The 13,293-nt window shown below is 40.8% G+C and overlaps 1 protein-coding gene across 15 annotated transcripts in view; it reads right to left on the bottom strand.

Annotated features, from left to right (window-relative positions):
- Positions 1-1,286: 1,286 nt before the first annotated feature.
- Positions 1,287-13,293, bottom strand: part of CADPS (calcium dependent secretion activator) — a 1,625,151-nt gene continuing 1,613,144 nt past the window's right edge. For all 15 annotated transcript variants that reach the window (XM_085624714.1, XM_085624723.1, XM_085624709.1 and 12 more), the window contains one exon: positions 1,287-2,493. In XM_085624714.1, coding sequence (XP_085480840.1) covers positions 2,314-2,493 — 180 coding nt within the window. In that variant the 3' untranslated portion in view covers positions 1,287-2,313. The remainder of the gene's footprint in view (positions 2,494-13,293) is intronic.

Raw genomic sequence — 13,293 nt, 5'->3', positions numbered from 1 at the left:
GGTCGTAAATTGTGACCTGCCTCATTAATATTCACGAGGTAGTTACATTTCTGACCCATGAGGAATCACCAATTTAAAAATAAAAGTTTCATACATTAAGAATAGTGATTATCAAATAGCATTTCTGAAATGAATTGCTATTTGGAAAATTGCTATTCTAAATGTTCGTACATATGGCCCTAAATGACATACATTCCCTAACCTTTTAAAATGTTGATAATGGGTCTTTGTCTTTGACAAAAAACTGTGGGGGCCATTACGATGACGGTTGGTCCAACCGCCATCGCTGCAGTAGTGGGACTGGCTGCCTACCAGGCGGCCTACCCACCCACCGCATTACGATGCGACCTCTACTGTGGCGGTCGCACCAGCCATATTTTACAGTGCAGGGGGGGGTGCTGTTGGCTGCAGCACCCGCCGCAATGTAAATAGGGCACTGTTTACATTTCCCTGCAATACTTGGCAGGCCCAATGCGGTGCCTGCCACATAGTGCCTGGAAATTTAGAGGGCACCTATGGTGCTCCCCAGCCCCCAAAAGAAAGTGCCCGGGCTGAAGGGAGGCCCAATACGGGTCCCCAAGTTCAATTTCCACCAACTTACTAATGGAGGGTTAACCTCTCTGAACAGGTGGGCGGAAAGGGATATCATTATCCGATGGCGGTGCCTGACATGCACCGCCACCATGCTGGGCAATGCAGCTGCTCCGACAGGCGGTCGGAAAATGACCGCCTGTCGGAACTGTGGTGGTCGGTCTTTCTGACCGCCATGTTTCCGCTCGCCATAGTAAGCTGGCGGGTGGAAAACCGCAGTCCGATGGCGGAGGGTCTGCCACAGCCAGGCTGTCGGTGGCGGACCTCGCACCATCATAATCGGGCTATGTGTTTTTGTTTTTATAACATAAGTAGCAAAAATAATGCAAAATCAATTTGCTTTTTTGTTTAAAAATGGGGATTCTTTATTATTAGGGTGTCTCTGTGAAATTTTCTGTGACTCACTTAAAATGCTGTAAAAGCAATACATGTTTTGCACAGGGTTTCACAATCCATTTTTTCATATTTACCTTGATGCAAAAAATCTTTGTGTGATCTAAAGAACCATAGATTTACCCATGCCAAATTATAAAACGCAGCAAATACGCTAAAAATGTATTTACCCTTTTTTGCACAAGTGCAATTTTTCTGTGAATAGTCTAACTACTCTTTTTATGATACCCATGTGGACGATCAATATTGCATGTTATTTAGCCTTCCGTCTCACATTGTTTTGATTTTTACGGACACAAACAGACTCCGAGGTTTATTCATAGGACATCTGAATATTTATTTATTGAGAAGCCACAGTTCTTACACTTTTACAACTGTAGGCTTTTGTAAGGCAAAAGCAAGATGGATCCACTATTTTACACAGAAAGAAAAAGCTTCTGGAGGGGACCCTGAAGACATGCAATCTCTGCTTAAAATGCAATGTACATGGCATATATAAAAACAATTATGAAACAAAACGTCATGTAAATCCAGGTTACAATCTACTGAAATAAATGTATTTTATAAACGTAGTGTATAGTCTAAGGTCATTATTAAAGTAGTCTTTTATACATACACAGTTATTAAAACGTAAACACAATGTTAACATTGAAAAGGGCAGACCTCAACATAAAACAACTGCTTTCGAAGGGTATTGCAACTTGTTCTTTTAGGATAGAATCAATAATGATAACATTGAACAGTTGTGGCCATTACAATATTAATCCATTGATATGTAACCTCTACTCTGTGAACTGTAAATTCAAGTAAAAGTGCATGAGTTATTAAAATGAACTGAAGGTGGCCAAACAAATGAATTAACGAGTCACACAAATAAAAACTCATTGGCTGTAGCCTGATGTCTCTTTCTTTGTTAATTTATGCAGTTGGCATCCAAGCAAGAGGAACAAAGGAATGAGAGTACTTGATTCACTCGTTTGCACAACATTTTACCGTCAATGTATATACAGTACATTAATGAAGCATTGTATAGTTCTGCTTATATGTGGGACACACCTAGAATATTTCCTATGTATTTTTTCAATTGACAGTATTAAACAAGGGTGCGCCCTATTGTTCATGAAGATACAGAGTTTGAATTCCGGATCCAGTGAAAAAAGTATAGATGCTAAACTTGTTGTCACACAGCTAAATGGCAATTGTATTGGAAAAATTTCCATGGGCGTTTAGAGCTGGCAGAAAGTTCCCTAATGTGGCTAATGGAGTAACAGATTAGGTACATGCATTGGTTACCAGGCTACATCCAAATGGGACTCTAGAACACACTTTCTAATCATCTTCCTCATCCTCCTCATCACTGTCCTTCATGGTGATCCCTTGAAGTCCTCCACCTTCGCTAACGGAGGCCGTAGCTTCCTCTACAGTAAGTCGGTTTCGAATGGTGTCGTATGTTTTGCTGTTTAGCGTTGAGTCCAGAACACCTTGCAATCGGAAATCCCTATAGGTTTTCTAAGAAGCAAAAACAACATATGTTGAGAGAAGGATAGGCTCAGCTTCGTTAGACAGATATTTAGGGAGATAACTATGGCAATACAGAAGTAAATATACATTCTGAAATATGTAGATTAAGAAGTGAGAAGGTCATATAATGCTATCTGTGGTATAACATTGTCTCATATCTGACAAGATCTCCCATGTACAAGAAAAATGCAAAAGACAACTTTAATACTGTATTTTCTATGTTAAATTCAGAATGTTTTGAAGTACTTCTATTGAGTTTCCAAAATATGACATGGACAACACCAACATAAATGTAGGGTCTCAATAATGGGTACAGTCACAGCATTGATGTTGATCAAGTAAAGAGGAGAAAAACAAAATAATTCTAGTGAACAAACTGTACTTAGCCAACCCCCAACCTAGTAACCACCATCCTCACCAGGGTACAGAAACAACATACTGTTCATTTTAGACATTTTAGACACACCTGTAGGATTAATACAAAGTAACCGATGAGGACTTGTTTGACCAACACCAATTATCTGGTAGGGATAAAGTTATATTTGTGACAATGATCTCTGACTACCATTTAGGCAGTGCTCAGGGGTCAATATTTGGGGGGTTGCCTTGAGAATTGCTAGTGATTTCAAATATATTGCTGCACATAGTTCTGTAGCACAAGCCAGTCCCAGACTACAGGCCATAGCTACACGTCATGTTCGCCCATCTACTTATATCCTCATCCACACCGCTACAATGGGGGCAAATGCCGATTTTCATCACAGAGAGATCCTGTCCTGGGAAGTACATTTGTCTAGTTTGATGAACCTAAATAATCGTTTCATCCCCTTTGCCCATCACAGTAAGCAGAAAGACACTTCTGCTAATCTAGTCATGATTGTGTTTGCTGGGATTGTTCAGAGTACAGGGATCAAATTCATTAGCAATAGTGGAAATAACATAATTAGCATACAAGTAATATGCTAAACTGGGGGGAAATGCGTTCTTAGAAAAGTGTTGAATTGCAGGCTACGCTATGCTTGCGAGATCTGGCCGCTTCTGGACTTGTAAGAATTAACTCAGCTCCCACCCATGTAGCTGGCCACACCTTAGATCATATTCTAATTAATTCTCAGGACATTGAATGTGGCGACACTAAACCGCTTACTTGGACAGATCATTCCTTGATAAATTTTCAACTCATTAGTCCTATTATTATTTCTGCTACGCCTATAATTCCGGCTAACCGCTGGTATAGACCCAGGCATAAATTGAGGCCTGATCACTTTCTTTCTTCATTTCTCTCTTGGGATAGGCAAACCGTGTCCTACAATGTTGAACAACAACTTCTCTATTTCAATCCAGTCATCTCTAATGTCCTTGACAAGGCAGCTCCCATGAAGCTCCAATTTCACCCTTTGAAAACCACTTCTACAGATTGGTATTCCTCTGCTCTGCGAGACGAAAAGAGCTCATGTAAAAATCTAGAGAGTACATGGCGACTTTCTCGTAATGAACAAAACAAAGTTAGTTATAAGATCGCCTAGACCACATACCATAAAAATATTAAAAAGGCCCGCAAATCTCACATTGCATTTTTACTAGATCAAGCTGGAAATAACTCCAGGATGCTCTTTCAAATTTTGAAAACTTTTACTAGCCCGTTAGCTTGTGAAACTATTGATACTTCATCGCAATTTTTATGTGATAAAATGTCCTCTTTTTTTATTCAGAAAGTTGAAAATATTTATCAGAAAATTATATCGGCAAATTCCTCTTCCTCCTTTCCTATTGTAGAATATTCTAATCATGTAAATCCACACTCTCAACTACACACCTTTCCCACTTTTGCTATTACGGAAGTTATATCCCTTCTTGGATGTACCAAATCAGGTTCCCCTCTTGACATTATTCCTGCTAAAGTATCCTCTAAATTTTCAATCCAACTTGCATTACCCATTTGCACCATTCTTAATAGTTCCCTGAGCTCTGGTAGTCTCCCGTCGGAATGGAAACATGCTCAAATCATCCCCATCCGCAAAAACCTCAAAATTCACACTTCTGAGCTGACCAACTACCGCCCCATTTCATTGCTTCCTTTGCAGAACAAGTTCATAGAAAGATACATTAATAAACACCTATCGGCGTTTGTTGAATCCACTCACTCTCTTGATGTTTCTCAATCGGGCTTTCGTGCCAAACATAGCACGGAGAATGCCTTGGTAGAGGTGACTGATAATATCAGGCTGGCACTGGACAATGGTCAAGCAGCACTTTTGGTGCTGCTTGACCTTTCAGCAGCATTTGACATAATCTCCCATCAGATTCTGTTAGAGAGGTTACAGGATTTGGGAGTTCTGGGACTCGCTCTGAAATGGTTGACTGACTTCTTAACTGACAGAACACAGACAGTCACCCTGGGCCCTTTTAAATCTGCCCTTTCCCGGGTTACCGAGGGGGTCCCTCAGGGCTCATGTTTGAGCCCGACTATTTTTAATATCTATGTGACCCCTCTGGCAAAACTTATGAGAAGTTTAGGCTTTAATTCCATTTCTTATGCTGATGATACCCAACTCCTCCTTACCTTCGACAAAAATAGATCTGATATCCAACATATTTTCTCCCAGGGCATGTTGGCTATTGCCTCGTGGATGCAAAGTAATTTCCTCCAATTAAACTCGGAAAAATCTGAGATTATGCTGTTTGGAGGTGCCGCCATCTGTTGGTCCCCTAATTGGTGGCCTGAGGAGTTGGGTACAGCCCCTACCCCTAAAGAAGTGATCAAAAATCTTGGTGTTAAAATCGATCAAGAGCTCACTCTAGATGCCCATGTCAACTCTACGATTGGCACCTGCTATTTCGTCTTGGGTCTACTCAGGAGAATTTTTCCTTTACTTCCTCTTGCGACCAGGAAAGCATTGATACAGGCTCTGATTTTAAGTAAAATCGATTATTGTAATGCTCTGCTTCTTTCGACCAATGAAGCCTCCTTAAATAAACTACAAGTTGTGCAGAATACGGCGGCCCGACTAGTTACGGGAGCCCCGCTCAGGACTCCCTCTGTGCCCCTCTTGACTAAGCTCCACTGGCTTCCAGTAAGGAAAAGAGTGAAATTTAAGGTAGGCTGTATTGTTTTCAAGGCCTTAAATGGTCTTGCTCCGTCCTATCTCTCTGGCAAAATAACTAATCACACTCCCTTACGCTCTCTTAGGTCAGGATCTAAACATCTACTTTCTATCCCTAGAATTAAAAAATCGTGTAGCGGCGGTAAAGCTTTTTCTTACCTGGCTCCGGTTTTCTGGAATGAATTACCACAACATCTTCGTGAATGTATGACCATCTTTCATTTCAGAAAACTTTTAAAAACCCACCTCTTCTAATCAGATTGCCGATGCAGTAATTTCATTACAAGCGCAGAGATACCCCTCGGGGTGATTCAGCGCTATATAAGATCATAAAATCAAATCAAATCAGGCTAGCCGATGTTGGGAAGCATTTTGGTGTTATGTATTCATGACCAAAGTGGTTTAAGAATTAGAATACTGTGTTACTGGTGAGTAGTGCACACCATGCTCTGGATACAGGCACTAATGATCCTCCCTGCCCTATGAGCAACCACTAGGAATGTTCCTTAAACAACCAGCCAGAGTAAATAACCTTGAGTCCATTTTCAAGTAATGAGGGGCAATTCCAGGGAGTGCACATGTTTCAGGTAGGCGGAGTGAAGCGATTTAGGGTCTACCCAGAAGCCAAAGGAGTGAGGCATGTGAACATGGACTAGAGAAACATAATCAGAATAAACACCGACTGGGTCCACCACAGAGCCATGGAGCGATATTCTCACTCGAATAGCATACTTTTTAGATAAGGCAATATAAAATCAGGCCTACATTTACTAAGCCTCTGTATCACCCTTTTGTCGCACAAGGTGATGCAGGGCAACGCAAAGGGTTAGTTGGAATTTACAGAGCAGTGCAAGGCCTGGTTGGTGCAGTCAGGCGTGGTATCGCAAAGAAATGTAATGCAACACTGCTACTCTACATTTCAACTTGGGAGGTGTTCCATTGGTGGAGCTTGGGCAACCACGGCTTTTGAGCATTCCCTGATGTAATAAAGCTAGTAAACCTGAGATTAGTCAAAATGCTAATCCTTCCCAAGTGAGGCGTAATTATGTCCTCTTTCCATGTGTGCTGCAATTTGCAGCATGCATATAAAGAGAAAAATGCAATTGAGGATTGTTTTTGTGCAGGAAGATGCCCCTTCCTGCACAAAAACAACCCTGCCTGTAACACACAAACTCTTGAACTTTATGCAAGAGTGCCTGCATTGGTGCTTGGCTCCACGAGGTGCACCAGCTCAAGAAGAGCGTAGAAATGCTCCACATTTTTGCAAATATGGAGCATATCTGCTGCCTACCTCTCATGCAATGCAGCGCAGCAACTTTGCTTGCTCCCCTGCGTTGAATGAAACATTTGTAAATATGCCTCTCAGTGTACACTCCAAAAAGGATTTTAAGAAATGAAGTGAATTAAAAGGTGCTTCAACAATGCATGGTCAAAATGAACATACTAGTGCCCAAAAGGCTAGAATAAAATGTTTTCATAATCACTTTGAACGAGAATGCGATTATTTTATGAACAAAAATGATTCACTGTAAGATATCACTATGTGCAAAGAAGGGAACCCTGACTGCAGGAATCAAAACAAAAACATCCAACAAGACTCTTAAAATTTTGATAGCTGTTAAAAGGTGAGAAAACGCCAGGTATACACTGGGATGTAATAATGTACTGATTATAGAAAGAGGAGCAGGTGAGAATAGAGTAATGACGAAAAGGGACCAATACAAGCTCATACTATCAGAAGCGGAACTACAAAACTCTTAAGAGTCAAAGGGCCTGATTTAGAGTGAGGAGGATGTAATGTAATGTAATGTAAATTGATACTTGTATAGCGCACTACTCACCCGCAAGGGTCTCAAGGCGCTTGTACGAATACCGCTGTGGAACTCATCCTGGCTTTCCCTGTGAGGCATCCACTCCTGGGCACCCCCAAGGTGGAGGCCAGGCATCCTTAGCGTTGTGGGGGCCGTTGTGGAGATTAAGCAAGCTATTGCCCAGAGTTGCAGAGTGGGACTCCATGATTGGAATGGCACCCAGGTGAGAATTATCAGGTCCGTGGAATATTTGAGGCCAAGACCCACCGAGGCGGGGAATTGAACCCTGGTCCCGGGCTAGACCTCTGCATCAGGGTCTGCAACTCTAATCATTGAGCCACACTTCTCCACTTCTCCAATGGACTTTACTCTGTTGGGGCAACAGACTAAAATACTCCATCACCCTGAACACATCTTAAGATTTCCTCCAGCCCTGCCTGCATCTCCTTTAGAGATTCCCTCCAGCCCTACAGACATCTCTTAACTTTGTGAGAAACTGCCATCACAGCAGGTCCTGTCAATGGGTTACACATTTGATGGATGTCCACGTAAAACATGACAGGCGACTGCCAAACTTTTAACTTGTGTTTTTTCCAAAACAAAATCCCAAAGCAGGATTTTGTTTTTGATAATACAAAAACTAAGCATCCCTACCCCATGGGCATTTTCTCCTGTGGAATGAGGGTAATTTAAATGGTTTTACTGTCCCTTATCTCCATATTTTTCACAGCGTTAAGGGATAGTAAAAACTGGCCATTTGACCACCCACTCTAAATCAGACGGGAGGACGAATGACCGAACCTCGGACAACCATTACTCCCATTGTTCATCATAGGAGTATGTCAGTGAGGGAGCCGGAGTATGCTCTGTCAGTGAAATACTTAAGGTCCCGTCCAACTGTAAATTATCCAGGCAGACCTTCAATGAGGCAGAGGGGGAACTCCATCATTGTTGAAACGGAGTACCCTCTTCGCCTGAAACTCTAATTCAGCCTCAAATTCTCTTAAATGGGAACGGTGTAAAACATCAACAAGTTTCTCTTGATCTGGTGACCAACTTTCTGATCATATGTTTCCAAAATATTTATTTTGGGTAACAACTTAGAGTGCTCTCTTTCACTCACATGTCAAAGAGCATTACATTGATAGATATACTATTATAGCAGCTGACAAGGTGGTTCCATGATTTAACATTAGTCATTGACCTTTGCAGTGTTTTGAAGGTCGCAGGTTCAAATCCCCATAATGCATCCTTATCATTTCAATGTAGTGTGATACAGTACGCTTATATTAGGTGATAGTACTGACTATTAATTAGAGCGCTGCAACATGGAAGAAGACTGGTATACAGCGCTAAACAGAAAATTATTATCAGTGTTTTATATTAACTCCCCAGATCACTTCTTACAGAAGAGTTGTAGTTTCAAAACACCCACTGGGCAAAGGTGAAAATTAATGCCTCAGCAATTTTGCTTCTCCATATTGCATTTAACTAGTAATTATTTGACTGTTAGTCTGAGCACTGGTACCTGCGTCGAATTAAGAATGAACATGGGGAATATGTGCTTTGTGTTTCTATATTATGCCTTCCATTACACCTCATCACAGTTCTTACTGATTCTACGTCCACATCCCCAAAATCAGGGAGAGGTATATGCAACTGCTGTGCGATACTGTCACTAATTCGGGATGTTCTATTGAAGTTTTTACAAGTGTTCTGTCTAATTCTGATCTCTGCATAAACCTCTAATTGTGCGGGGAGTGGGATTTAATGTTATCTGCAGCTTACCACACCCAGTAATCATTAGCTGGTTTAAATACTATACCTCTGCAATTTTCTCCAAGTATATTCTGGCAGATCAAATTGACCTAAACATACCAGGGGAAATGGCCAGAAAATGAAGAGACATACACATTTTGGTGCACAACACAAAATAATGTTGATTGTGTGGTTGTATTTCTGCATCTAACAGATACTACAGCTTGAGTAAGTCAGGACCAGAGCATGGGGATATGATCCAAATTTTAATGAGAAAAAAACATTAAATTTCAACTTTATTTTGCAGTTTGCTACAACATTACCACCGCAGTTCTATAAACATAAAATGGCATGATTGTGCTTTATTGGACTCCATCATGCTACTGAACTTGGTGTGGAACTTAGGAGTGTGATGGGGTCCCGCTTGCCTGCCAACATTCCCAGATGTCCAGTAGCCCTAGCTCCCTCTCAATTTACTCAGAAGCTGAATATTTCACTGAGAGGGAGTCATGGAAGGAGGCCCCCTACATCACAGTGACTGTCCAGTATCTTATTCATTTGCTGATGACCTCTGGAGCAGAAGAAGAGAACTGATAGTTGCAAGACATGAAAGACATTTTTATTCCCTATCCCACTATTGAACTTACACTTTACTCTATGGTGAGGTTCAAGTTGCCTTTCACAGTGCCTGCTGTCTCTCCCCCACCATGCTCTGATAATGCTTAGAACGTTCACTTCCATTGATTGGTCCATGCGTAGTCAAATTCGAGACACCCACTCATGTAGTATGTGAAGTGCACTATATGTGATGTTGGTAAACCGTTGGGCCACTGTGCAAGGGGGCAGGAGACTCCTTCATCACCAGATTCATTAGAATTCAATATGTGCATGGTAATTTCTAAATAGAATTGGATGAGAATTGAAACATGTAAAATTTAAAAACGTAAGACCTGATGGGGAGAATTGATTCCATCAAAAGATTCCTTTACAAACACCAATTTGATAGCTTTGAGTCCTGTACTGACCCTGGCCACCAAAAGCCATTAACCGATGACCTTATATTTTAAGACCAAGTTCCCTCCACTTCCTTCTTGATTGAAGTGGGAGGTTTTAGCTTTATAAAAGAAAGATCTTGAAACCCACCCGCAAATATATGTGAGAGTGAAACATTTGTAGCATTTCTAATGATTATGATTTTGTCCACTTTCAGCAACCACAGTTCTGTGGGATTACATGATCAGCAACAACGGCAGTAATCCAGAATCTCCCCTCACTAATTGCTCACCACTGCCTTTGCTCAGGAACACATCTCATCTACCTCCACTGCCTTGGCCTAGGATGTAGAACAACTTTTCATAGGAGACTATAATATGACATATGGTGGATCCTAATATTTTCTAACTTTTTTCAACTCTTACTCCATGAGTATTTTTCAAGCATTTGAAAGCATAAGGCAGTAACACTTAGCTCCCAAAAACAAAATGTCCAATTATGGGATTTCCTCACTTTGGATAAGACTGTGTCACACTAGTACAACAGAATTAATGAAAGTCTGCTAACTGTAAGGGTCAAGACTACCTTTCTGGTTGGAGAGGCCTGTGTTATGTAGAAATCCCATTTTCCCTTAACTTGTTTGTGAATGCATCAAAAAGTTAATTTTTTTCATTTTGCTTATAATTGAACGTCTGATTCATTGTGAATTTAGACGCATAGTTCAACAGTCCAGAACTGGACTGGAATACGTGTTCACAAATTTCTTCAGCTTCTTCCTGGAGAACAAAAAGGTCAATTGAAGAAGCTACCCTATTGGATGATTCCTGACAGGAAACAGGGGAGCTTAATCAGAGGAGTATTAACTTATACTTCTCTGAACAATGTAAGTGGAGGGTAAAGAAGATGATACGAAATGTGCAGACAAAGCACTGACAGGATATCCAGGGGGTTTCTCATTTATGTGACAGCAAGATTTATAGTTGGCCTATGTTTGAAGTTGACCTGTTCCATGGCAGTCAGCCAATCACGACAGGTGATCCGTACCAGCTTTAGTAGATTTTCCACTAGTGAGATGAAAGATCCACCTCAGGCATGAACATCATTTTAATAGATAGAGAATGGGATGGCCAAAGAACTGCAGTGGTTCAAATAGCTTTTTGTCATCTTGCATAACTCCTAGGCTTGGTCTTTCTGTGATTGCTTTTCCAAAACATCAAAAGATGCGGAAAGTTTAGGAAGAGTGAAGATATGTATTTGTTACTAATATATCTCCGGACTTCCATCACATAGTGAACCACTGAAAGTCAAGTACAGAATGAGTACTTGGCCAAGTTGAGTGGGATCCATAGTAGGTCAGGTCTTGGGAGATGAGGGGTAAAAGGCCTCAACCACCACAATTGGTTCAAGAAGCCCCTGACTGCCCCGTGGCCCTCTGAAATAGGTTCTGACATTTAATATGTTGAATTTCTTGACCTAGTGTTGTTTGGTGCTGCTAAAATACTTGTCACATTTCTTATCTGAGACAAAACTGTCACTGTTGGGCACACTGAAATAGGCTTTTCACTTTTAAGATGTATAGTAATCCAGTTTCTTAATGGATCCTACAATTGGAGGGACACCTTACTGTTTGGTTGATGCTTCTGCTTCGTTCCACCACAACTCAAAGCAATTTTGGACTTTAGATGCGGCACAATTTTGATTCCTTTGCCTTCAGGTTGTTGACTTCTTTAAGTTGTGTTGATATTGAGTGGAGAATAAGCCAAATGCCCATGTCATGGGAATGGGACTCTGCAAATCACATCCTACATATTTGCTATCTTGACCTTGTCCCCCCTGAAGAATCTTACAGTTCTTTGCTTGTCAAGGATAAAACTATTTGTCAACTACAGTCAGTATTATACCTTGGAATCGGTAGGTAACTCATGATATGTTTCAGAGCTGAACACAAAATAACAATTGACCATCAAGAAGTAGGTCAGACCATCAATATCTGCCCATAGTAGAAACAGTGTACTTATTTTGAGTCAAAACTTTCTACAAAAGTCCAATAATTAAGTGAAGATTTCAATATTCTGCTACCTCATTCATAGCAATGGGAATGAATGAAACTTGTCTAGGCAAAATGAGAGAATGTTGCCTTTCTGGAGGATGTTGTGATGAGATGGAAGGGAACTGAATTACTGTATCCCTTTCAATATATGAACCCTGCTACCATATATTAATCCATTGCAGCTCACTATGAAACACCTGCCACAAAAGATTAAACCCACTGTTTGATAATATGAAAGATGGATGATAGATCACATGTATTTAGACCAGATTAACAAAGTTTGTTCTGTCAACTACTGTCAGTAGGCATTTCCAAATTAACTGTAGTCTAGTCTATGGGAACAGAAAAAAGACCACACAAGACAAAGGTATCAAGATTCTCAAGATATTAGGGCCCAGATTTACTGTCCTTCTTGCAAGGTAGAATTGCATGAAAATTTGTAGGCTGTGTTGTCGGACAAACAGAAAATAACTCAGCATCAGGTTTAGTATCAGTTAGCTGCTGACGATTTATTGGGCAGTGCTAGCACTAAATCTGACATTACTGAAACCACACAGCAACTCATGCTGTGGTGTAAAATTGACTCAGCATTGCTGAGCCTAGGATTTTTACTGGAACCACACCCTACATCGCAAATTTCTATGTATAGACACCCGCACAGAGGTCATACATATAAGAAGCGCGCTTCTAAATAAAACACACATTACATGTAGCTGTATCAGGCAGTATTCAACTTGACACATTACTTTTGCCTGCTTTTCTTTGGCACTGGAATTTGAGGCAAAGCCAGATCATGTTATTCTAGTAAATCTGGCTTTGCATCAAAACCTAAGGTTTTTCCACCCCAGACAAGACACTGTCATACATTAGCAAGAGGATGGAGCAAAGGTATTTGAGGGTCAATGTTAAGTGCAAAAAATCTTTTCCACATGAAAGTTGATCTGTTGCCGTAGTTTGGGGTGCTTTGCAATGCATTGTGGCACTTTGTGCCACTTAGTGTTGCCTGAGAGCAAGCTGGAATGTTTAGTAAATCTGCTGCTAAATGTGCATACTACTAAGAATATATTTTATC

The sequence above is a fragment of the Triturus cristatus genome, chromosome 9 (assembly GCF_964204655.1).
Source record: "Triturus cristatus chromosome 9, aTriCri1.1, whole genome shotgun sequence".
In the NCBI taxonomy this organism is placed as follows: domain Eukaryota; kingdom Metazoa; phylum Chordata; class Amphibia; order Caudata; family Salamandridae; genus Triturus; species Triturus cristatus.
Note: the sequence above shows the minus strand (reverse complement) of the source record. Positions and strands in the feature narration are given on the sequence as shown.